This window comes from Macrotis lagotis, chromosome 5 (assembly GCF_037893015.1).
Source record: "Macrotis lagotis isolate mMagLag1 chromosome 5, bilby.v1.9.chrom.fasta, whole genome shotgun sequence".
Lineage (NCBI taxonomy): Eukaryota > Metazoa > Chordata > Mammalia > Peramelemorphia > Peramelidae > Macrotis > Macrotis lagotis.
The window spans coordinates 42,336,187-42,363,772 of record NC_133662.1 but is presented as its reverse complement, the minus strand read 5'-3'; the positions used below and the strand labels follow the sequence as shown (position 1 = coordinate 42,363,772).

Genomic DNA, 27,586 nt, shown 5'->3' with positions numbered 1-27,586 from the left:
CATAGGCATTGTGGGAAAAAACCATAGAAGTATAAAATGTTCCCTTTCTAGCTGAGACTATAACTAAGTATTAAATTATGTAATATAGACTATAAATAGTAAATTCAGAAGAAAGGAAGCTAGGTGGAAGGAACAAAAACTACAAAGTTAGAGCTTCAAAATAAAGAGTCAGTAGCTAGTAATAAAAAAAAAACTTTGGTCTCTAAATGAGACTGAGATGAATGATAATTTCTTGTAAAAATTCCTTTTTTAATTTTAAAATTTTATTTTCTTGACTAGTATGACTCAGCAGTGACTATAACATGTTTGTAATAACAACACTAAATAAACTTTATCTAACACATACTCAGTATAGTATTATATAACATATTAACACTATTCTTTCCAAATTTTCATATTTCAATCCATAATTGCTCTCTTTTCCCATATAGCTATTGTTCTTCTCCTGCCAGCATGTTAGAGGCCGACTTCTTGGTCTTTTAAAAATTTATGAATACAGTGTGCCATCAAATTGTCTTATCTCTTATATTGTCTTGTTCTAGCTATAATGACAAATTCACCTCCTTTTCTGGGCAGGTAATTCTTATACCCTTTTATCTCTTGTACTACTTTTTGGTGGTACAGACTTAGACTCTCTGCAATGGCCATCAAGTCCAAAACACCTATAAAAGGAACCCTTGCTGTAGCATAACTGACAAATATTTAGTCAGCCTCTACTTGAAGATCTCAAGGAAGGAGAACCTCTACTACCTCTTTATGGCTTGCTTCGTTGCATTTTTTCCCCCTCTCTATTTCTTGCTCATGTGTAGTAGAGGTGTTCTGTATTTCTGTAAATATTCAACCATTTCATCTCAGTGATCAATTTTGTTGGTTTGTAATTGGGCAAAAGTATTTTGAATAACTTCCTTTATTTCTTTTTTGTTTTGAGTTCTTTTTTTTTCTTTTTTGATTCTGGCAATTTTATTTTCCTCTACTTTTCTGATATTAGTAGTATTTTATTTATCAGTGTAGTTGAGGTTTTTTGGTTTAATTTTATCTCTACTTTGACTTCACAATATTGGGGGGCGGAGTTTGAGTTTTTTGATTTGCCACCCTTTTTTAGTTCTGTGTCTAATTTAATGACCTATTTTTTTTCCTTTAATGAAAGTATTTCTTAGATATACATTTTCTCCTAAGGATTGCTTTGGCTGCATACTGAAAGTTTTGGTAGGTTGTCTCATCATTGTAAATTTACTTTGATGATGAAATTACGTGTGTTTTTGAATTATTCTTTGACTCACAGATCCTTGAAGATGCAATATAGCCTTCATTTAAATTTGAATAGTTTCTTAAATTTATTCTTTATTGACTCTTTAGTACATTGCATTTATTACATGTATTTTCACTAATCTGTGTTTGATATTTCTCATTTTTCATATTTATGAGATTTTTATGCTATCATGCATGGTCAGTTTTTGTAAATATGTCATGCGCATCTGAGAAATACATATATATATATATATATATATATCCTTTTGATTCCCATTCAGCAATCACTAGAGATCCATCTAACTTTAATAAAATTCTCATTACATTCTTAACTTTTTGTTGTTTATCTTATTCTATTATTCCATTTTATTTTTTCCAATTACATATGCAAAGATACTTTTCAACATTCATCTTTTTCTAAGCTTTTGAGTTCCACGTTTTTCTGCCATCCTTCCCTCCTTCTTCCCCATGGCAGCGAGTAATCTGATACAGGTTGTATGTATACATAGTATTTTACATATTTCCATTTTAGTCATGTTGTTAAAGAAGAAGAATTAGAACTAAAGGGGAGAAAAACCATGGGAAAGAAAGAAAAAACATAAAATAAGTTTTTAAAAGTGGACATAATAATAATAATAATAATATGCTTTGCTCTACATTCAGACTCCATTCTCTGAATGTGGATGACATTTTCCATCATGAATCTTTTAGGATTGTCCTTGAACACTGAACTGTGGAGAGGAGCAGTGTCCATCATAGTTGATCATCTCACGATGCTGCTGCTACAGTGTTCTCCTGGTTCTACTTACTTCACTCAGCATGATTCATGCAAGTCTTTCTAAGTGTTTTTGATGTGTGCCTGCTCATAATTTCTTTTCTTTTTTTGTTTTTGCAAGGCAGTGGGGTTAAGTAACTTGATTAGGGTCACATAGCTAAGTATTTATGAGGCTGGATTTGAACTCAGGCCCTCCTGACTCCAGGGCTGGTACTCTATCCACTGAGCCACCAAGCCACCCCTACCACTCATAATTTTTTTTTTATTTTTTAGGTTTTTTTCAAGGCAAACGGGGTTAAGTGGCTTGCCCAAGGCCACACAGCTAGGTAATTATTAAGTGTCTAAGACCGGATTTGAACCCAGGTACTCCTGACTCCAGGGCCAGTGCTTTATCCACTATGCCACCTAGCCACCCCCACTCATAATTTCTTAACAGAATAATAGTACTCTAGAAAATTCATGTACCATATTTTTTTCAGCCATTCCTTAATTGATAGGCATCCTCTGAATTTCCAGTTTTTTGCCCCTATTAAAAAGAGCTGCTATAAATATTTTTGTACAGATAGGTCTTTCCCCCTTTTTTATGATTTCTTTGGGATATAGACCTAGTGGTGGTATTGTTGAATCACAGGGTATGCACAGTTTTATTGCCATTGGGGAATGGTTCCAGAATTATTGGAACAGTTCACAGCCCCACCAACTATGAGTTATTGTCCCACTTATCTCATTTTCCTTTTTTGTCATTTTAGCCAGTCTGGTAGGTGTCAGATGGTATCTCTGAGTTGTTTTAATTTGCATTCTCTAACCAATAATAATAATCTTATTATTATTATTATAGATAACTTTAATTTCTGCCTATTCATATCCTTTTGATCATTTATCAATTGGAGTATGTCTTATATTTTTATAAATTTGACTCAGTTTTTTATATATTTTAGAAATGAGTCCTTTATCAGAAATATTAGCTGTGAAAATTGTTTCCCAACTTTCTGCATTCCTTCTTACCTTGGTTGCATTGGTTTTATCTGTGCAAAAAATTTTTAAATTTAATGTTATCAAAATTGTCCATTTTATAATTTATAATGTTTTCTATTTCTTGTGTAGTTTTTAACTCTTTTCTCTATAGAAGTCTTTGGGTTTATCAAAGGGTAGATTACTGTAGTCATTTCCTACTGTTCCTTTTGTATCTAATTTAATCCTATCTCCTTATTTATACTTACTTACTTTCTCTCTCTCTCTCTCTCTCTCTCTCTCTCTCTCTCCTTTTCCCTACTCACCAGTGTCCAATGTTTTGCTTCTGACTGCTGCCTTCCTCAGTCTGCATTCCTCTCTATCAGCCTCCCTCTTTCTTCTATCCCCTTAACTTTTTTTTTTAATTTTATTTAAGGCAGTGGGGTTGAATGACTTGCTTGAGGTCACAAAGCTAGGCAATTAGTAAGTGTCTGATGCTGGACTTCAAGGTCCTCTTAACTCCATGACCAGTGCTCCATCTACTGCACCACCTAGCTGCCCCTTCCTCCCTTTACTCTTTTACTTTTTACCTCCCTTCTATCAGCCCCTCCTTCCCCCTTCCCTTCCTACTTCTCTACAGAGTAGGATACATTTCTAAACCCATTTGGAAATGTGTGCTAATTCCCTTTTTGAGTTAAATCTCTCAATATGCACATCCTCCTTTCTTTCCCTCTACTATTGTAGGTCCTCTTCATATGGTGTTCTTCTCTGTCTTCTCCCAGTATGATCCTTTTTTTATGTCTTAATTATTTTATACTTATCTTATATCCACTACCTCTAAGTATATTCCTTTCAGTTGTTCTAATAGAAATACAATTCTCAAAGAGTTATAAGTATCATCACATCGTTCTCAATTTATATCCTCAACTTCATATTCACCTTTCAATTGTTGTAACAGAAATATAATTCTCAGGAGTTAGCAAGTATTGTCTTCCTGTGTAGGATGTAAACAGTTTAGTCTTATTGGCTAACTTTTTTTTCCTGTCCATTTTTTCACACATCTCTTGAGCCTTGTATTTGAAGATCACATTTTTTATTCTGTTCTGGTCTTTTTATTAGGGAAGATTGAAATCTATCTTTTTGCCCTGAAAGAATATGCTTAGTTTTGCAGGATAGTGGATTCTTGGTTGTAAAAAGTTTCTTTGCCCTCTGGAATCTTCTGATCTTTTAATATTGAAGCTGATAAGTCCTGTGTAATGCTGATTGTATCTCCTTGGTATTTATTTTCTTCTTCTGAGAATTCAGAAATTTGGCTACAAATATTCCTTAGATTTTTATTTTGACATCGCTTTTTAGAGGTGTGATTAATGGACTCTTTCAAGTACCATTCAATTACAAGGATATTAGGGTCTTTTTTTTCTTGATAATTTCCTGAAAGATATTGCCCAGGCTTTTTTTTTTTAATCTTTGCTTTCAGGTAGATCAATAATTTGTAAATTATCTTTCTTGGAACTATTTTCCAGATTGGTCATTTCTCCTAAGAGGTACTATACATTTTCTTCTTTTTTTTTCCTTCTTTTGGTTTTGTTTGTTGGAATTTTGATATCTCATAGAATCATTGGTTTCTCCTCAGTTGTCTAATTCTAATTTTTAGGATTTAATATTTTAAATATTTAATTTTTTCTTTAGTTAACTTTGTGTTTCCTTTTCCTTTTCCAGTTGGTTAATTTTACTTGCATGAGTTTTTTTTTTTACCACTTGTCCAATTTTACTTTTTAAAGTATTGTTTTCTTCCATCAATTTTTGTTACTGTTTCTATTTTTTCTCTCTCATTTCTTTTCTCAATTTTTCTTTTCTTTCTCTTCTTTGGTTTCATTGACCTCTTCCAAGATGAATTTTGTATTTGAAACCAATTCACAATCCCTTTTGATGCTTTTCATGTAGCCTTTTTTTTCCCCACTCCTTTTCTCTTCTGAGATGATTTTTGAGCTTTCTTGTTAACGTAATAGTTTTTTATAGTTAGCACTCTTGGTTTTTTTGCTCATGTTGATAGTTGAACTTTGCTCCTGGGGCACAGGAGCCATAATCCTAAGCTATTTTTATTTTTGGTATCTGGTCCCAGGTCTCTGCTTTGGTGTTTTAGGTGCTCATGGTTTGCAACTTGCATTAGGGGTAGCTTGACCCAGTCCCACCTATTGCACCAATGTTTTGGGGCTTAAAATTTGCCTTCCAAACTGGAATTGGGGCCCTCATTGCTGGCATTGTATAAAGCTGGCCTGCTGAACTAGGACTTAAACAGTGCTGTGACTAAGAGCCTCCCATTCATTGGCTTTCCATCTTTCACCCATGCTAGGCTGCACTCTCCTTTTACCCACAGGAAACAAATCTTTCCTTAAGTTCCTCCAAGATATTTTGAGCTGAAAGGTAGTCTTGTAAGTTCTATCTCTAGGATCTATCTTTAGGGAGAAACTCTGGGAGCTTCCTAGCTTCTCAAAACCTGCTTGTTTCTGCCCAGGAAATAGAATTGTTGTTTATCTTTTTGTTATATTTAATTTCTGAAAAGGGTTGATGTTCCCCAAAATAGTTTTGCTGTGTCTTTTTTCAGTTAGCGTCTTTTCACTTAATTTTTTTTTTTACTTTTCCCCTTCTTGTGAGAGGGAAGGATGGGAGGAAGAAAACTTTACAAAAATGAATGTTGAAAATTATCTCTATATATAATTGGAAAAAAAATTTAATTGGTTAGCTTTTTATTCAGATACCATGTCATTTGATATATAGTAAGTGCTGGTGTAGTTCATTATTTGTGATGGCTTTAAGTAAAATGTAGTTTCCTGGCTTTCATTTAACCCGTGTCTATTTTTTTTTTTACTGTTTCCTTACTATTTTTCCTTTTCAGAATTCATCTGAGGTAAAATAAATTCTTCCTAAGTCCTTCATTTTAACTATTTTAATTTTTTTTTATTTCACTTATGTTTCTTTGCTGTTAGATTCTTGTTTTGTTTTTTTTAGGGTTTTTTTTTTTTTTGCAAGGCAAATGCTAAGTAATTATTAAGTGTCTGAGACCGGATTTGAACCTAGGTACTCCTGACTCCAAGGCCAGTGCTTTATCCACTACCCTACCTAGCCGGCTCTGTTAGATTCTTCTTTCTAATTTACCCTGCTACCTTCTTTTGTTTTATGGCAAGTTTATCTCATTCGCATTCTTGGGTACATTGTTAATTGTGTTTTTCACCCCATTATAGCCTCTTTACAAAGAAGATGGTAAAAGACTTACACCAGTTCTCTTACCCTTGTTTTCATCATCTTTTCCATACTTAAGATCATGGTTTTTAAACTTTTTCAAAAGTTATCTTCATTAATTTGCTTTTTCTGTGTGGTTCTTTTGAGTTGTTGTAAATCTTACTTAGAAAGCTTTTTAATATTATGGGACTTGATGTTATCAATATAATATTATTTATAAACAGGAATATCTGTAGGGCTGCTCCTCCAACTTTTGGAAATCCCTTTTCTTTTTTGTCCTTTGTGGTCAATGTAGAATATCATTTGTGGAAGTCAGCCTTTTCAGGAATAATGTATTCTCAGAAATGAGTGATATGAAAACAAAAGACATCAAAAAAAGCAAATAACAATTTTAAAGAAAAATATATCATTGATGAATAAAATTGTATGCTCTGATGTGAATTCAGACTGCATAGTTTTTTTCTCTGGAGGTGGATAGCATTTTTCATTGTGGGTCTTAGAATTATTTTTGTTCACTGTATTGCTGAGAAGAGCTAAACCTATTATAATTGTTTATCACGCAGTGTTACTGTTAATATGTACAGTATTCTCCTGGTTTTACTTATGCCACTCAGCATCAATTCATGTAAGTGATTCCAGGTTTTTCTAAAATCCCTGTGTGGTATATGAATGTAAGATTCCATTACATTCATGTACCACAACTTGCTTAGCCATTCCCCAATTGATGGACTTGCCCTCAATTTCTAATTCTTTGCTACCACAGAAAGAATTGCTATGAATATAGTGTGGGCCTTTTTCTTTTTTTTTTTTTATGATCTCTTTGGGATACAAACCTAGTAAGTGATATTGCTGGATTAAAGGGTATGCAGTTTTATAGCCCTTTGGGCATAATTCCAAACTGCTTTCCATAGTGATTGGATCATATAGTTCTTTGTAGATAACAATAAAACTTAACTTTTTTTCTGATACTTTTGGAAATCAAATTACCTTTTTGGGGTATTAGATGATTTTTTGTTATTATTATAATAAGTTCCACATTATTTGAGATTGTATTATGATGATGGTGAGGTTTTAGAGTTTAGTATATTTTTTTGAAGGATTTTTAAAAATTTAGTAAATAAGGGTTTATAATGCCATGTAATAATTTAAGCAGTATACAATTCATAGTGCTTTTAAGTTAACAAAATCCTAGACTAGCTATGTAACCTTGAACAAGGCACTTACTTAGCCTTTCAGTGCCTGAACCAACCTAAGAGAAAAAGTACTGATTCTTCATTGATGGAGGTAACGTTAAATTTTCAGGTCCTCCTGTCCCTTTCCCCTGTTTGTCATAATTGTCAACTAATTGCTTTTTTGTATTTTTATTTGTTTTTAATAGGTATTTTTACTGATTGTTAAGCTATAGTAATTTTACATTTCTAGATGATTGAAAGTACATCTTCAGAAAATTTAATAGGAAAAATTAACAGGAATTTTTGAAAGTCATTTGTATTCTCTATACTGCATTTTACTTTTAGGAAGACTGGAGAAGCCTACGTAGAGATTTTGATATTTACTTAAATATTATCTTTCTACAGTCATGAAATATATGTATACCTCTAGAAACAAAAAGATGGGTTACCTGACCTGTTGTGACCTCCTGAGTCCAAGAAAAAATATACTAATGCAATTTTTTTCACCACATTATTTATATAAAGTTTAATTATAGTAACATATTATAGTAAATTAAATTATAGTAAACATAGCTTTGTCCTCAAAACAACTAAACAATTGGTTTATTGAATTTAAATCATGTTTGACCTTAAAATGAATTATGAATGCCATTAAAAATAAGTGTATGTATCTACCTATGCAAATTTGTCACTTGTATTTCTCCTAATTTTGTGGGAACCTTTTTGCATAATTTCATCTTTCTTTGACTTCTATTCACCCCTCAATTAATTAACAGTTTTACTGCTGAAGCTTCTACAATCCAGCTCCTCTCATCATCATCATTATTATTATTATTATTAATCCTTTTACTCTTTTACACTTTTCTCTCTAGTGTAACACATGCCTTTCTTCCTACAGGAAGTAGTCAGATTGAAATTTTGGCTGTTAATAGGAAGTTTAGAATGATTGTAAGAAAATGTCTTGATTTATGGAAAAATATTTTTCTTCCCCTTTTTAATCTTTTGTCTCTTACTGCATAGCTGCAGTTGTCCACCCAACTGTAAATAAAAGTTTCAGTTATGAAACCCTCTTTTCCCCTACTTGGAGATGGATTACCCAGTTGTTGTTCTCCTTTTTTTTTTAATGGAGGAAGAATTAGTTAAGTAAGTACAAGTAAACATGATCATTTGAATATTTTTCCATAATATGATTCTTGAAGTAGAATTCAGAACTTGTAATATTGGGCCAGTAGTGGAATTGGGGTGGAAGAACGATACTTTGAACTATTCTCTTCAAAGTGCAAAAGTACAACCCACTTAAAACATTTTAAATAGGCAAACTTATTTAAATAATCTTCATTACAAGTAAAATAAAATATCTTTTTCCATGATTTTATTAGTTTTAATAATATTTTCTGTTTTTGATATTTATAGGAGCCCAAGCTTGTGTACTTGTATTTTCTACTGTAGACAGGGAATCTTTTGACGCAATTTCCAGTTGGAGAGAGAAAGTGGTAACTGAAGTTGGAGATATCCCAACAGTACTTGTACAGAATAAGATTGACCTCTTGGATGATTCTTGTATAAAGAAGTAAGATGACTATTTTTTCTTTTAATTTCACAAAAGTCAGGCATTAATAAGCATTTGACTTAAAAAATTTAAGAAAGTTGCTTTTAAAGACTACATTACACCAGAAGTCTGTGTGGACTGTTTATTCTTTGTGATGGCTTGCATAGAAATGTTTATGCTGAATTTAAAATGCGGGGGGAGGAGAAGGGGGAAATTAAGATTGTTTTAAAAGGTTCTTTTGTTTTCTGAGACTAAATTCTTTTTCTCCCCAGTCCTTTCTATTTATGGGAATCAAGTAATTATAACTCACATTTATATTCAACTAAATTTTAACTCAGTAAGCATTTATCAAGCACCTACTGTGTACCAAGTACCCTGCTGGATACAGGGAAAGCAAATTTGAAAAAAAATATAGTCACTGCCCTCAAGGAGCTTACAGTCTAATAGAAGAAGGTAACAAGGAAACTGTTAAAGGAGCCAGAAGGCATCACCAGGGGATACTCATACAAAGGCATGTTGTTCTGTGGAATCAAAGCCAGACTGATCTTCTCATGGAAAAGAGTTACCAAAAAGGTTATGAGTCCTCAATAAAGAAGACTATTATATAATGCTTTAAGGTTTGCGAATCATTTTATTTGCTATTAGTCAGGGATAATATGATTAATATCCCTAGGTTGAAGACAGTAAAAAGCAATATATTACTTTTATTTTTATCCCACCTTAATTTCTGAATATAACCCTCTTCTACCCAGTAAGCTATCCCTTGTAACTAATAACAGGTGGGAATGGGGAAGCATTTTTCAAAATTAGTCTGTCACCAATCTGAGATTTGATAGTTTCACATCCATAGTACTAACTTCTACAAAGAGGAGAGTAAAAATTGAATTTTCTCAATTGTACTTGACCAAATATTTTTTTTGTTTTTTTAAATAAATTTATTTTTCCAACTACATGTAAAGATATAGTTTTTTTAACAATCTTGTTTTTTTGTAAGGTTTTCAATTCCACATTTTTCTCCCTCCCCCTTTCCAAGACAGAGAGTACTCTAATATAGGTTATACATTTTATAACTATGTTAAATGTATTTTCCATATTAATCAATATCAAAGAAGAATCAGAACAAAAAAAAAACCCGTGAGATTGACTGAGCTTTTTCAATATAATTTTGCAACATTCGGTGGTTGAAGACATTTTAGATATCGTAGATTCTATTTACTGGATGTTGAAATACTAAATTATCTGAAATGTTTTTAATTTAAAAATAATAACTTCTTTGTGGTGTTTGTAAGCAAATGAGAGACAGTATGATTTAGTGGAAAAAATTAAATTCTGCTCTAACACTTTCTAAATGTGTCACCAAATCATTTCATTTTGACTTCAGTTTCTTTAACTGGATGATAGATAGTAATATCTTTTGTAATTACCTCACAGAGTTGTTTTAAGGATCAAATAAAAGAATATGTGTAAAAAGCACTTTGCAAACCTTAAAACACTTTATAAACATCAGGTCTTTTTTTACAAGATCTCTTTCTAGGCCATTTAGAACTATGGTATTCAAATCCACAAATGGAATTTGGCAATCAACTTAATTCTGCTATCATAGTAAATAGATTTACAGAATACAAATTATTATTAATAACCTTGAAAAATCTTGGTTTTGTTTTCTTTAAAACAGTTTTCAGTTAAAATAAAAATTGGAAGTTCATGTTGATATCTTTTGAGTGCATTGTAATGAAGATGTTGACTTTACCTTTTGCCGAATGATGTGCTTTTGTGGCCAGAATGAGTATAAGCAATAATTGTTGCCTTTTTTTCAAAGTGGAAAGAATTAATTATTTAGAGGCTCATATAAATTGAAGTGGAACCATACCAGCTATAATGACTTTAGCTGGTATTAGATAATAGACATATAGAGTGATGATTTTGTAAGATTTTGTTTGCTTCTGGGGATGGAGATTGGTGGGTAGTATATAAACTTGTGTTTAGAACTAGTGAAGAGTGATGAAAGATGTTAATACTAAAAATTCTGTTCCAGTTATCTCTTACAGCTTAAAAGTATAATTACTCAATTTACTTCATTTAAGTGGATTTCAAAAAAATCAAAATCTTGTATTAAACTAATGAGTAAAATAAGATCTTGGTCTGATCATTTTTTCCAAGTTATATCCAGCAAGTTGTATACACTTAATAGGACAACTAGGTGGCAAAGCAGATAGAATGCCAGGACTGGAGTCAGGGAGATCCAAGTTCAAATCCAGCTTCATTTAGCTGCATGATCCTGGCAAGTCATTTAACCCTGTTTGCCTCAGTTTCCTCATCTGTAAAATGAGCTGGAGAAGGAAATGGCAGACTACTCCAACATCTCCAAGAAAACCCCCAAAATGTGGTCATGAAAAGTTGGACACAACAAAACAACAAAAATATATTTAATCATTGTTCAGTCATATTAGAAAATGATGTTTCTATAAGCATTTTCTTTTCTAAATTTATTGCAGTGAAGAAGCTGAGGCATTGGCAAAAAGATTAAAGTTAAGATTCTACAGAGCTTCAGTGAAAGAGGACCTAAATGTAACTGAAGGTAAATTGCTTTTTAAAAAAATTCATTGGGGGCTGCTAGGTGGCGCAGTGGATAAAGCACCGGCCCTGGAGTCAGGAGTACCTGGGTTCAAATCCAGTCTCAGACACTTAATAATTACCTAGCCCTGTGGCCTTGGGCAAGCCACTTAACCCCATTGCCTTGCAAAAAAAAAACAACCTAAAAAAAAATTCATTGTATGGTCTGTTTTATCCTTCCTGCAGCTATCATTATTATACTGTCTTTACCTGAACTATAGTATGATTATTGTTAAATATGAAAATCTTATTGATCTAACAAGTATTTTTTTATTTTTTGATGTTTAGCAGAAATATATGTTGATTTTATTTTTGAAAACAAATAAAATTTGATTAATATACAGTATTATCTCTGTAGTTTATGTAGTTAGCATATAGCATGCATCATTAAACAATATTTGAAAGTAAATGTTGCTTCTAGTTGATAGTGGATTAATAATGCATTTTGTAGTGTATATAATGTATATTTCTTTTAAATTAGTGTCTTTCCTAGCCTTTTGTACCAAAGATAATGGAGTTGTTTTAAATTAGAGCAAAAAAGTAATAAATACCCACCTGGTAACCAACTTCCATATCAATTTCTTATAAGTAAATGACTTTCAAGAAAAGTAATAGAATTAATATAAGTGGTTTCATTATGTATTTCTGAACTTGTCCTTCATTTTGATAAGCTTTGTAGACTAGATTTAGTCTTCAATATAGATCATTTTCACATAATTAAAGCAAAGATTTAGGAATGAGTCTATTTGGAGATCCTGTATGTTAAATACTTGAAGAAAAGGATTGATTGTATGCCAATTTCTACTCTTAGCAATTAGAAAAGGACTGGAAGTTTTATCCAATGTTTTGTATATCTTACCTAAAAATATTTCAGAACTACACAGCTAGGTGCTACATTCTGTAGCTCACCGCCCTGGAGTCACTGATACTTTTCTAAAAACTATGGAGGTGAGGAAACAGCTCATGTACAAGGTGATAGTTGAACTGAGCTTTCAAAGAATTCAGAGATTCTAAGATGTGGAATCCTCTAAACAGTGGTGGGGAACCTATTTTTCTGCAAGGGCCAAAACTTAAAATTAGCCTGCCTTATTTGGTCAAACATTTAACTGATTAATCCCTAAAAAGCTCCTAGAATTTTAAAATTTTGAATCCCATCTGCAGTTGCCTTGGCAGCACTAGACCAAATGATTTCACCAGCATATACAGCCTACAGGCTGGACATTCCCCCACCTCTGCTCTAAAACATTAAGGAATATGAAAAAATAAAAAAGTTCAGTGTGACTAGACTATATTGAATTCATAAAGTGGGATAGTGAGTAGCCTAGAAAAGTAGGTTGGAGCTAGGTTTTAGAGGACTTTACAAGTATGGTACTCCTTGAACACTCAGCACTTGCCCCCTAACTGAACTGCCTAAGCCCCAGAAGTTTACTCTGAAACCTCTGTGGATAATGAAAATCTGAATGAACTCACATTCCTCAGTTATTAATGAACTCTACTTGTGCCCCACCCTGAGCATAACCTTCCTCATCTCAATGATTCTGTACACCTGGCTATCTTTATTTAAACCCTGTTCTGTCACTCACTGCCTTAATTCTCCTTCCCCTCATCCCAGCTCCCACAGTGTCCTAAAGCTACCCTCCCCTTCTACTATCTTCTCTATGATGACTCCTCTATGAATTTGCTTTCATCTTGAATTTTTTCCTTTCCCATTCCTTCCTTCTTCTGGCTGTCATTGAGACCTGGCTACCTCCTGATTACGTAATTTCACTTTTTAGCACAAACTACACTCACTCATTTCTTCTGACTCACTGGTCAAGGTGGGGGAGTTGGGGTAGTCCTAGCTCCCCATTTCATTCTTAGCTACTCCATCACCATCGCTCAGTAACTTCCCCTTGTTTGAGGTTCACTCGATCTGTATCCACCACTCAAAACAAAATTGGTAACTGTTGTCTCCTGACCTCCAGGACCCTCTTCCTCTTTTCCCAAAGTTCAGTACTGGTTCACAATCTTTTCTCTCTTCAATTCCTGCTTCCTCATTTTGAGCTCTTGATGAATCATTTCATCTCTAGATTTCTCTTTAGTTCCTTGTCCCCTTCTTTCCAATATTTCCCTGCCAAGTGTCAGCCATGGATTACTCTCACCATCTATTTCCTTTGGGCATAGACAAATGCTGCTGAAGAAAGCTGGAGAGAACTATGAAACCATGCAAACTAGGTCCATTGCAAATTTATGTTACATGAACTCAACTGAACCTTCATTTTGTTTCAAGGCAATTTATTTTTATCCCCCTCAAATATACTGGAGTTCTCTCTAAGCTTAGAACCATACCTCATATTTTTGGAAAACATTTAGAAGATTCTTCAAGAGCTCCCTCTTCTTTTCTCCCAATCATTTTAGATCACCCAGATCCCTTCTACATCTCTTTTTATTCACCACATCATGTACAAAAAGTTGGTCCTTCTCCTTGCCAAGGCATGAAAAAGTGGTCCTATTTCATCCCAGTCTTCCCCAGCAGATTATCTGTGTGCTCATTCCCACTCATAATTTTCTTTAATCGCTCCTATTTACAGTCTGCTTTCTCTACTGCCTACAGATATGCCCATGTCACCTCATCCTCAAAAATCTTCACTTCATTCATCCATCATCCACTCTAACTATTGTCTTTTCTCTTTTGTGGCTAAATTCCTTGAGCAAGTCAACTGCAATAGGTAATTCCATTTCCTTTGTTCCTAATCTCTTCTTCAATCTGTAGTCTGGCTGATAACTTCATCATCCAAATGAAATTATTCTTTCTAGAATTACTAGTGATCTTTTAATTGCTAAATCTTAATGACCTTTTCTTAATCCTCATCCTTCTTGAACTTTTTGTAGACACTATTACTCTTTTTTGATATGTTCTTCATATCCATCACTGTACAGATATGGCGCAATGAGGATCTTTTGATTTTTAAAGAAATGAAAGTATTTAAGGATGTCAAGAAATAATTAAGAACCCTTAAAGTAATATTTCTTATCTAATCTTGCTTAATGATACAGATTAATTGCTTAACAGGGAACACTTCTTAATGTTAACCTGGTTAACCTTCTTCTGGAAAAAATCTAAAATCCTCAGAAGTAGTTTGACCCAGGCAAAGTCCAGTGATACTCACTTTTGTTAAGCTTGCACTCATAAATTATCATAGAATCAACTATTTAGAATTGGAAGGTACCTTAAAAGTTACCAATTCCAGTCCCCTCATTTTACACGAGGAAGCTGAGACCCTCAGAACTGAATTAACTTGCTCAGTGTCAAAGAGAGAATTTAAAAATGCCCAGATTTTCTTGACTCCCAAGTCCAGTGTTCTACCCATTATCCCACATTAACTCTAAGATATATATCAAGAAATAGAGATAAGAAGGAAACAACTACTATGTGCCAGCATTGTGTTAAATGCTTTACATTTGATTTCTACAACCTCCTTGAAAGATAGTTATTGTTAGCCCCATTTCAAAGTTGAAGAAACTGAAGCAAACAGGTTGAGTTCACACAACTAGATGGTATCTGAGGGTAAATTTGAACTCAGGTCTTCAAGACTCCAAGCCCAGGGCTTTATCTGTGATGCCACCAGGTTGCTTGTAAGAACTTGGGATTTTGTTGTTGTTGTAATGATGTCTCAAGAGGTCTCACTGGCAAGTTGACACCTTGTCTGTGATTTACAGCCTTTGTTGTCCAGAGCAATAAAAGGCTAAGTGATTTTCCTAGGATCATACTGTTGATATAAAGTGTTTCTCAGACTTAAGTACCTTGCTTCTGCAAATAAAGGATGGGGCAAGGTCTTAAATCTCTTCTCTGAGACCCGAGTTTGGTCATTTTTGATTTTTGAGTATTGATTTGTTTTCATCATTATATGGCACTATCTTTCTATGCTTCTCTGTATTCATTACATTTATAATTTCTTACAGCATAATAATATTCCATTACATTCATGGACTGCAATTTTTATGGCCATTCCCTAATTTAATCAAGTGGACATTTATTTTATTTCTATCTCTTTAGTACAACAAAAAAAGTACTACTATAAATATTTTGGTATTTTGGGGGTATTTTCTTTTGTCTTTAATGTCCTTGGTGTGCAGAGCTAGGTTGTTCACGAGGATGGAGTGCTGGGTTTGGAGTCAGAAGACCTGAATTCAGATATTATCTCTGGGCAAGTCACTCTGTTTGCCTTAATCTACTAGAGAAGGAAAGGGCAAACCACTCCACTGTTTTCCCAAGAAAACACCACGAACAATATGGTCCACAACAGGGTCATGAAGAGTCAGCACAAATGAACAACAAAATACCTACCTAAGAGCGGAACCACTTGGTCAAATTAAATGGCCATTTAATTTTCTTGTATAATTTCAAATTTCTTTCTGCAGTGGTTGAACCTATTTACAGGTTCACCAAAAGTGAGTTTGGTATGCCGCTTTTAGTATGACAACTTTACTGCTGACTATAATATCATTATTGTAAATGAAATTTTTATTCACACAATCTTATTGACAATAATTTTTTTTGCATTTTAGTTTTTAAATATTTAGCAGAAAAATATCTTCAGAAACTCAAACAACAAATAGCTGAAGACCCAGAATTAATGCATACAAGCAGTAACAAAATTGGTAAGTGCTAAACAAGAAATATTTGATAACATTTTTTTCCATCCTGTTATTTTATCACATAAATGACTAAGTACAAACTTAGTAATGTTTGAAAGTAACTAAAGGCATAGATTTCCTGATTTAAATACATATTGAGCAATAAATTCTTAACACATAGGAATGTGAAGATTAGTAGAAGCTGTGAGATAGCTTAACTTTTTTAAAGAACCTTCATTTAATCCTAATTGTCTTTTTGAAAGAAAGAATTTTGCTGATTAGCCCATTTTAAAGTTATTTTATCTAAGACAATAGAAATTAAACCACTTGAATTTTTTTCTTAAGTCTTTTCCCCCTCAATTTCCTGTTATGTACATGTTAGGTAAGTAATTTTGTATCCACTTTTTAGTTTCTGTGGAAATAATTTATATTAAAACCAAGTTTTAGATCCACAATATATTTATTATGTTCAATTGAAATTTAAAAACAAAAACTATCAGTAACATTATTAAAAGTTAAACTCTCGGGCAGCTAAGTGGCGCAATGGATAGAGCACTGACCCTGGAGTCAGGAGTACCTGAGTTCAAATCCGGCCTCAGACACTTAATAATTACCTAGCTGTGTGGCCTTCGGCAAGCCACTTAACCCCATTGCCTTGCAAAAACTAAAGAACAAACAAACAAAAAAAAGTTAAACTCTCCAATTATATTTTAATGCAGTCAACTGCCCTTCAAAAAATAGCACTTGAAATTTTGGGATAGAAGAGATAATTCAGAGTATTAGAAATTTGCATTTTTGAATATTATTAGTCTTAGCTGGAAATGATCAGTATGCTATCTAGCTGACCAAAAATAATCTATGTATTTTTTCCCTTCAATTTATATAGGTGTCTTTAATACAGCTGGTGGGAGTCATTCTGGCCAGAATTCTAGCACACTTAATGGTGGAGATGTCATCAATCTTAGACCTAACAAACAGAGGACCAAGAAAAACAGAAGCCCTTTTAGCAGCTGCAGTGTCCCCTAAAGTCAGTTGGTGGGGGATGGTGGAAGGGAAGAAAGAATTGACAGAAATTGGATTAAGCTGTGCAGTTAAGGAGTGTACCCTGCTGTAATGGTATATTAGTGTGTTTTCTAGCAGACACTGCACCTACTGGCTCTCTGATAGATGGTGAACTTAAATATTGCTGTGGCAATGTTCTTTAGTATGTATGGGGAGACCTCTGGTGGCAAAATCGAAAGCATTGCTACCTCTGTGCACTCATTAATTTTATATACACACAACACATGCACACACACACACATATAATTTAGACGATGCTTCTCCTGTTTTGAAGAAACATTTAAAAACATGAAAACAGGTTTTGCTGAATTTTAAAGGATATTAAAAACACAAAAAAATGCACATAAGAAACATTGGTACGGATCTTCATATTAAGTTGGACGAAATGAAGCACATTCTTTTTATGGACTTGATCAGTCTTTAGAGAAAAGTAGTATTGGATCTTGAACACCTATGATTAAAATAATACTGAGGGGGCAAATTTTAAATCTGCTCAGACAGCATTAATGTATTGTCAACTTTACTAGTGCAATATCTGTATAATATGTGAATGTTATCAAAGGTCAGCATGTAGATATCTGGTACTAAAGTTAAGTTGAATATTAAGTACAGTTCAGTATTTCACTAAAGATACTTAAGACTTAAATCTCTGACCAATATGCATAAAACACTACTGCTACACATGCACATATGCACACACACACACACACACACACAAAACCTGTTCGTTTCAAGTGAGAAATTCCAAAACCTATACTTTGCAAGATGAATCCCTTCCTGTACTTGGGTTTAAAAAAATTCATTGTGCCAAAAAAAGATGACATATACATATATTTATATATATGTATATATTTTCTTGAGGGAAAAGCTTCAACTATCTTACTTTTTATTGATTCACACTGTCTTTTAAAAAGTTTTCTAGTTTAAAAAGTTGAATAAGGAGGAACTTCAGTAATACTGAGCTTATTTCAAGCTAATAGTATTGCTTTTGAAAACATTTAATAACTAAATTTTTCTTACAGTCATCTATATTAGTGATGTACTTTTACCATCATAAGCTGACAGAGTATCTGTTGAGATTCATGCAAATATGTAGTTAGCCATAAGATTCTGTAAAATATGCCATGTCTGGTATGGTTAACTGTTGATTGAGCAGCAAATTGAAAACTATGAATTTATGAACATAATTTAAAAAATAAGCTTCAGCTTTAAAAGATTATAATTCCACAAAAGATGTATTTTTTTTACTGATTGTTTTTTAATAGTCAACATCTCAGAAACATCCCTTTGTTTATACAATTTGTAAGATCTTTTAAGCTTATCCCTTTAAGAATTTGTATAATTAAAAATCTCAAATTTATATAGCATCTTTCTTCTGGAAAGCTCCATTGGCAGAAAATGCAAAAATAATTTCCTTTAAGAAATATTTTAATATTGTGCCAGAGCATAAAAATTGAGTAGAGACTATTTACTTAGATAATGTATATATATTCTATTAATATTTGTCATTATAAGTTAATGATAAATATTATCGGGCTTGTTTACTCTCTGTATACCATTTTAACATAGTCAAATGTTATAGGATTCTACAATGGTACTGGGAAAGAAGGTTTCTTGAAAAATATAAAAGTCATGACATTTTACATTTACTTGTATTTAGTATTTGTTTTTTTAAAGAGAACTTACTATTTCAAGTTTTCATATAGTATGTTTGATATTTTAAAGCAATATGATATGTTGGATAGAAGACTAGTCTTGGAGTCTAGAAGGTTCAAGTCTTGTCTCTGCCACAACTGACTCTGTAACCCTCTTCAAATCATTTAACCTCTCAGTGCCCAGTTCTCTTAAGACTATATATTATAACAGTGACAGACCTGCTTTGTTGGAGGGTCCTTGCTACCTGGGAGTTCCATTAATTGGAAGTGTCAAACTCTACCTGTAACATTCTAGGGTGGGCTTCCTCCTCCCCTACCCCCCCCAGTAGATCAAAATGTAATAGAAATATTTAACAAATAAAATACAATAAAACATAGACAGTGTTAATTTGTGGTTTTCAATACGCAACCAGAAGAGATCCTTTTCTATTAGAATTTGACACTTCTCTAAAACCAGTGAAATCCTAGAGTGACAGTTTGGAATTTTTAAGGGCATCCTTATGCCAAATGATTATTTCTTCTTCAAACCCTAAAATAATCTGGAATTATATCTACTGATTAACATAGGTAATATAAAATTCTTGTGCTGGCAGTTATCAGTGATATATAGCCCATTGCTGGCAGTGGGACATGCATCAAACAAAACCTCAGTTCCCCAACATTAAACATTTCATATTTGCTATAGTGTTTTGTCTTTCTTTATATAATTTCTTAGATAAGTTTTTTTTTGGTGGGAAATTATCAGTTTAAGAAAATCATTCATTTTATATCTATATCTATATAGATATATGTGTATGTATATATATATACATATATATGTATGTATATATAATATATATATATATATGAAAACATTGGATTTGTTTCAGGTAGCAATTGAGTATATATATATATATATATATATATATATATGTATATGTTCTTTTTTACTCTGCTATACAGTAAATGTACATGCTGATGAGGGTTTTCCAGTATATCCATCCTTTTATAATAGGAGTTTATGCATTTCAGTTTTTGTTTTTACAAAAAAAAGAACATTCATTTGTACTACTGTACTTTTGTCTTACTATTTTTTGTCATTCCTTTGAAATGTAATCTTGGCTTCAGTTTTGTAGTTCATTAAAAACTGCCCAAATCAGATGGTGAAGACATTTCCCAATTTCATTGAATTTTAAAATCTTTTAACATATTTTGTTTTCTTTAAATTTTTTTTTAAAACTTCAAATTAAAGCACAGATAATAAATAAAACAACCCTTCAAGTTCCAGGTTGTTGTACATTTGTACTGCTAACTTAATTTTTAAATTAAAAGTAACCTAATAATTCTTAGCATGCTGACATGCTGAGGAAAAATTGCCATATTTGAGAGTTCCTCAGGTACCCATTTTCATTGTCAGGAAGTCTGTCTACTGTCAAATAGCATATAGAATGGCCTGTTTAGACAATATAATTTAAATGAGTCCTCATTCAAACAGGCTACTTTTTATCAACTCCAAATTTATAGCACCCTTGTATTTTGGAAAAACTAAAATACAAGTTAACACTAACAAAAAGAGAGTGAATGATATTCCTTATATTGGGGATGAAAAATATTTGGTTGTCTTTTAGAAGTTGGACAATTTAGTACTGAGAGAAATTTTTCTCAATAATGTACTCCCATTTGTGCCTATGAATTTAAGGAATTATGATCTTTTTAGATCTCAGAATAGTAAATTGGCCTTGGAGTTAATTCTCCCACTTAAAAAGTGTACTACTTTAAATGAACATTTCAATGTATAACAATAATGCCATTAATTGCTGGCTTCACAGTTTCTGAACCTCTGAAATAGTTATTGTTTACTTACGGAAAATGCTGCCATTGATATGACATTAGTGATATCCATTTTCTCTAAAAATAAAATGAACTGGGTAAAATCATTCAAAATAATAGTGAGATAACAGCAAAATGGTTTAATGAATATGTAGATCAAATATTATTGTTGATAGTTAGAATACCATTTGCACTGGAGAACATGTCAACATTTAGATTTTTATTTTCAAAACATGTTTATACATTTGAATAATTTCCATCAAGAAAACTTTAAAATATCATTAAATTCCAGTCACTACTGAAATAATTTGGCCAGCCCTTTTCTTCTTGAAAGATGTGTAGTGAGATGTTATTTGTCATTAAAATTTAGTAGTGTCACAACTAAAAGGAAAATTGAGCCTTGTTAATAATTTTGTTTTTTGAACACGATCTTAGCATTTGAATGGAAAAACCAGTGTATGTAATTGTTGGATTATAATTATGGCCTCAAAATTAATTTGAAATGTATCACATGAAATAATTTCATGACAAATCTGAATAAAAATTAACTTTAAAACTGACTTTTTGATAGTCCATTTATTTCACCAAGGTTGAAGTGGAACTTTATCCCAAAGTATTAAAAAAAGAGTAACATGCTACTATAAAAAAGTTTAAAAGAACCTAAGAATATTTAAACTTCTTATACAATGACAGTGCTTAACCTATCAATTTTTAACGCAAAATCTAATGTCATTTTATTGAAATAGTGTTACTTGCAACATTATAAATCACCTCATTTGTCAATACTCATCCTTTTTTGTTAGGAGAATGGTGCTTTGGAAAGTCTGAAGTTAGTATCTGACAATAATGACTTTATAGACAATCTTAAAAAGTTAAAAATTGTATTCTGTATAATGTTGGGCAAGTTTTAGGCATAGACCTTGTTTTTAATAGTTCATATCTTTAGAGTTCGTAAGTGACAGCAATAGATATAGCCAAAAGGAAGATAATCATAATACCGAACTCTAGTTCTGAACCATTCCTAAAACCAAATCTGGTTATTTCTTTTAACACCTTTTGCCAACCCCTTCCTCTAATAATTTTTACTTTGTCCCCAGTGATTTTGTGTATAATCCTAAACCATTGAAGGTGTGATTTGGATGGAGACTAGTACTTAATTCAATTAGATATCATTTGAGTGGCTCCTGTGGGCTTAGCTTTGTCCTAAATGCTGCAGAATGTGTTTTATTCCTAGGAAAGTCTTTGATATAGTGCAAAAACTATTGGTTTTTTAATTTAATTTAATTGATCATGTTATGAAGTACTGTTAGTTTACAGTTAGGTTTGACATAACAATTGCAATTGGCAATTGGCAAATATTGGCAAATATTTTTCAAATTAGTCTAAATATATAGTTGACTATGGACACTGAAGTATGTGATTTATTCAGTAAAATACAACTAGTATCAGCTCTTCCTAATTCTAGGTCAGTTCTCTAATTATCAACCTTTTTTCTCTGGCCTTGAATTTGGCCTTATTCCCTTGAATAATGTTCTTCCTCATCAAAAGGTCTAACGGTTCTGTTTCTGGCATATACAGCTAATATTAGATTATTTTTTTCACTTTGGTTGTTGGTTTAGATCTAAAGAAATTAAACTAAGTCAAAGTTTATCTTTAATATAAATTTTAATTTCCAAACTGTATTTGTCTCATCTATAGAAAAAACTAAAGACCTAATTTAATTGCCATTTTAATTTTACTTGTATTCCAGGAATTAATTATATATAAGTAAATCTTACTAAGGATTAAAACTCATAGTGTATATGTTGACTTGTAAACACACTTTTGACCTATATCATAAATTCTTTTTGTCCCGCATACGAATTTGTTGGTATAAAGGAACCTTATTGAAGAATGTCCCTTTTCCAGTGTTAGTCTTCTGCAAATTATAGTTTTGAGAGACCTGACAGGGAGACTGAAAGGCTAAGTTCCTTAACCATGATCACACAGCCATCGTGTATTAGACTGTATGAGTACTTACTTGGCTTCCAGATCGCTCTCCATCTATATCTTATTGCCTTAAGGTTTTAAGTATTAAATTGAGCCTGCTTTACTCATTTCTTATCCATTTCTGAGCCCAACTCATTGTCCAGTCTATCCTACCATCGTATCCAATAAAGTGAAATCACATTGTACCCCTGGAATAATCAGGGTATCCAGTGTAAAAAATAGAAAATTTTTATGTGACTTAAATAATTTGGCTAGTATGCTAAATAATACTAACTCAAAGGAATTTTAGAGGCAAGTAAGTGGTGCAAGTGTGATAGAGCATTGGAGTCTTGGAATCTGAAAGAACTGAATTCACATCAGTCTTTGGGTACTAGCTATGCGATCCTGGGCAAACCCCTGCCATACTGTAGGCACCATATAAATGAAAGCTATTATCATGAATATCAGTATTATCCCAACTATCCATAAAGAAAAGACCAAGAGAATGAAGAATGTCTCTCGCCTAGACTTTCACTTCCCTTTGATTGTTCTGAGAATTTATCCATCAGTTTGTATAGCTGATATAGATGATACAAATGGAGAATAAGTCAGATCCAGAGTTGACAGGAGAGTAGAGCAGTAAATTGCATGACTCTTTTATGACACTGTGATCCCCATAAAAATAAAGACCCATCTTTTTGTTAACAATATTGTTCTGATATTGTTGCATGGAAGTAACACATGGATAAAAACGTTTCTGAGATGTGTATGAAGGACATGAGCAGGCTGCAACATAAAATCAATGATGGATTCCAAAGGAGAACAGAAAGGATTAAAAAGACATCAAGGAATTGGAAAACAGGAAGAGAAGATAGCCCAAATCCTCTACTGGTACTCTCAAGATACAGAGAAAAAATGAAGAAAGTCTCAATTAAAGATACCCATGATGGATTTAAGGGAATCCATGGGTAACAGTCACACTGTTTGGACAGATGTAGATAGGATGTAATCTGCATTACTGGGGAGAATTTCTGAATTGATGAGATAAGAAATACACTTGATTACCCCATCATCTTGAGAAATGTGTAAGTAGCATATTGGTTAAATTAAAAAACTGTAATACTATCAGTACTAAAAGGAAAGCTGAGCACCTTTAATAATTGCTATTAAAACATTTTTGTGAATTTGAATGGAAAAACCATTGTATAATTTTTTGAATTACAATTATGACCTCAACAAATATTTAAATGAAAAAATGCCAAAATATGAGGACTTTTGGGTGGTTCCCCCCACATTAATTGACATAATTTGTAGTTTGCCAAATAGTTGGCACATTTACTGTCAATCTATTGCATATGGTCATAGAACTGAAAAATGTTTGACACCCAAGTAAAACTGAAGTTCCTAAAATCTTTGATCACAAAGTTTAATCTGGCCCTTGTGAAACAAGAGTTGCACCTATGCCTACTCCCCCCCCTCCCCAGTTTTATTTATCCTTTCAAGCTAGGAGGAGATGCATGCTTAGAAACGAACCTTCGCTTCTCTATGGCCAGAATACACTGAGCCTCCTATGACTTTCCTCATTCTCTCATATCTCATTCTCTCTTTTCCCTCATCCTAGTCTTTAAAAAAAAATATATATATATATTTATTTTTTCCCTTCAAAAGTTAAGGGAACCCTTGTAATAAAGCCAAACATAACAGTATTGTCTTGTTGAACAACTAAATAGTTTATGCTATTTTCAGTCTCATGAAATCACAAACTGAATACATTTTCAGAGTATTATACCTGTTTAATTATTTTAAAGCAGCAATCACCATGCATGAGCAGCTTTCATTAGCTCCTGCCCCAAAGGACGTGACCACAGTCAGGCTTACTGTAAAAGTCCAAAGGGGTTTCGGATATGGGGTTCACAAAGAGCCAACACAGAATAACACCCCCATAGTATAAGTATAGAAATACCCTCACAAAATTTGTTTCCAATACAAAAAAATTACAACATTTCTCTTTGCTCAGAGTTCTCCTGCTTCACTACTTTGTGGGGTTGTTGTAAAGATCAAAATGGATGAAGCACTTGATTAGCTTTATAAGTATCACATAAATCTCCATTGTTGCTATTCAATAAACATTTATTATATGTTATGTGCTTGATACCAAGGACACAAAGATTAAAGAAAAAAAGTCTTTGCCCTCAAGGAGCTTACAATCTAGTAAGAGTATAAAAATCTATGCCAAAATATGTCATAAAGTTAGAATATGACAAGCTTATAGGAAAGGCTAAACAAGAATAAGAAATTCTAAGTATGTGACTTTTAGCCTGGGCTATCAGGGAAGACTTCATGGAGAATTTATTATCAGAAATCTTGAAGAACAAAGGAAACAAAAATAAATTAATTCTGTTATGGCTAACAACCCCCAAACGACAAAGCCAAAATGATACTTGATTTCAGAATGTTTTAATGTCAACTAGATTTAACTCCCAACTAAATAAAATTAGATTTCTAAGGGTACTCTTACTGGATTTGGGGATAGGGAGATAAAAGCTAAGTATTTGGTGAATGTTGGGAAGATGCCAAACCTAGTATTGGTGATTTATATTTGGCCACTGAAGATAACTCATATAAATTAGAATAAAAATCACATTGAGTTTATTTTTAACCCTAATAGATGATGCTGTTTAGGAATAAAAGCAAATTGCTCAGAACCCAATATAGCAGATTAGGGAGAATCATATATCTCCAGGCTTAAGTCAACCTTTAAGATTTTTGGGGGCGGCTAGGTGGCGCAGTGGATAAAGCACCGGCCCTGGAGTCAGGAGTACCTGGGTTCAAATCTGGTCTCAGACACTTAATAAAAAAAAAAAAAGATTTTTGAGAGCAAGGCTGATGCTTTACTAATGTTTGACTGTATAATAACATGTACCATCATATCTTAAGCTTAAATGTTCTAAAAATATTTGTAAAATGAATTAAAGTCATTTTTCTATGGCCAAATATGCTGGTAAAAACTTCTTAAGGGCAATGACCATATTTCTCTTAAGGCACTCAGTATTATTTAACTTAGGGTCTCATGGCCAACCTAATAAGTATTGAACAAGCAAGTATTGAATGAATGAATTTACTTCCATGCTGTTGTTCACCAGAAAGACCTGGTCTGTGTTCTAGCAGGAGTCAGAAGTATATCAACCAGCTGTTACATTTAACTTAACCCATTTTGAAAAATTTTAGATGTAAAAATTTCAGTTGACAGATTGGTACAGGGGCAGCTAGGTACTGATGACTAACCACTAACATCTGCACACTTTTTGTTGTTTTCACATAGTTGAGTGTTTTATCCAAAATATAGTCAAAAGTAATGGTGTACCAGATAATAAGACATACACTTAAAAAATAGAGCTATAGTTAATATTTTCTAGTTATAAATGTCTCCATGGTGAAAGTAGTGATGCTTAGAATATTTTTATCAGCTGAAACAGAATGAATGTGTCTGCCCATCTTTTACAAGAGGAATACATATCACTTAAAATAGTACTTATCTTTACATAGAAACTCATTTGCACCCTTAAGTTGCCCAAACTATTTAAACTTGCTTTAAGCTACTTGACTTCAAAGCATTAGAACCGGCTCCTTTGGAATGCTCCAACAACTTGATAGCTTTATCAGAGTTTTCAATATTTCTAAGCAAAGTCTCTAATCTCCTCTTAATTTTCTTCTGATCTTCAAGAGCACATCCAATAACTATGGATTGAAATTTCTGATCAATTGGTCCACGCGGTACATCAGATGAACAAGCCTCATACAGTGACATTAATTGACTCTTGGCATTTTCTAAATCACCGAGAAACTTATTTACCACTTCATCAATAATCATTGTGGCATGCCTAAGTGATTCTTGTTGCTGGGGATTTCTAATTGTTTCTACAGAAACTTCAACGGTGAGGGTTCTTCCCATCAAGCGATTTGCAGTTAGATTTAATTCTTCTCTTTCTCCTGAACAGAAAGAAAATGTTTTATATAGTTAGCTGATACCAATGAGAATCATGTTTGTGTCAGTAATACTTTGATTGCATTAATATGTTGTTATATATGGAGAACTCTGTTCTACCTTCACAACAGAGTAAGAGAAAACATGATTAAAATGAAGTCTATCACATTTACTAATTAAGAGACAAACTTTTGTGGCCAAAGCATAAAATACAAGTATAGTGGGGGAAAATGTATTTTCTTGGAGACTGGCTTGAAACTAAAAAGTCTCTGCACCTCCAGTTTGAGTGAGATGGGAGCACTCAATCTCAAAAATAAAAAAAAAATAGCAAAAGACATAAAAATCAACAGGATATAATAATAATGGAGGAAGAAATATCATTAGATCTAGCTATGTTATAGTACCTGGAATATATATAGGGTGAACAGAATTCTTAGTACTCAGAAGTATAAGTTATGTGTATCACTACAACCTAATGAGCTTTTATGACTTGTAACCCATAAATGGAATACAATAATGGACAATATCCTTAATTCAAAAAGATCAGGATGGGTAGAAGTGGAGAAAACAGTACAATTTACATCAAAAGAATTATTCGACTGTGTGGAAATCAGCATCTGAAATGAAGAAGGCATAGTAAAGAACATTTCTGTGTGGATCAAAGGATTGAGAAATAGACTCTATAAAGCTGGGAGTCTACAACAAGTAGCTTGGTCAACTGAATGAACTGGATAATCATAAAATGGGCTGACATGCGATGTATTTGTGATGAGATAACTACCTAAATCATTGAATTTAGGACTGAGATAAATTAACCTATCCCAGCTCTGATACTTACTGCAATCCTGGGCAAATCACAACCTCTTTTACAAGTCTTATATGTGTATATGAAGGAATCTAATTTGATGACCAAGGATTTTTTTCATCTCTCAATGTAGAATT

General features: G+C 32.8%; 2 protein-coding genes across 4 annotated transcripts in view; one reads left to right on the top strand and one right to left on the bottom strand.

Annotated features, from left to right (window-relative positions):
• The window catches only part of RAB23 (RAB23, member RAS oncogene family), a 39,041-nt gene extending 17,792 nt beyond the window's left edge, over nucleotides 1-21,249 (top strand). For all 3 annotated transcript variants that reach the window (XM_074237279.1, XM_074237281.1, XM_074237280.1), the window contains 4 exons: nucleotides 8,800-8,956; nucleotides 11,431-11,513; nucleotides 16,097-16,189; nucleotides 17,052-21,249. In XM_074237279.1, the coding sequence (XP_074093380.1) occupies nucleotides 8,800-8,956; nucleotides 11,431-11,513; nucleotides 16,097-16,189; nucleotides 17,052-17,191 (473 nt within the window). In that variant the 3' untranslated portion in view covers nucleotides 17,192-21,249. The remainder of the gene's footprint in view (nucleotides 1-8,799; nucleotides 8,957-11,430; nucleotides 11,514-16,096; nucleotides 16,190-17,051) is intronic.
• BAG2 (BAG cochaperone 2) overlaps nucleotides 16,075-27,586 on the bottom strand; it is a 48,889-nt gene continuing 37,377 nt past the window's right edge. The window contains exon 3 of the mRNA XM_074237282.1: nucleotides 16,075-26,649. Within this exon, the coding sequence (XP_074093383.1) occupies nucleotides 26,240-26,649 (410 nt within the window). The 3' untranslated portion in view covers nucleotides 16,075-26,239. The remainder of the gene's footprint in view (nucleotides 26,650-27,586) is intronic.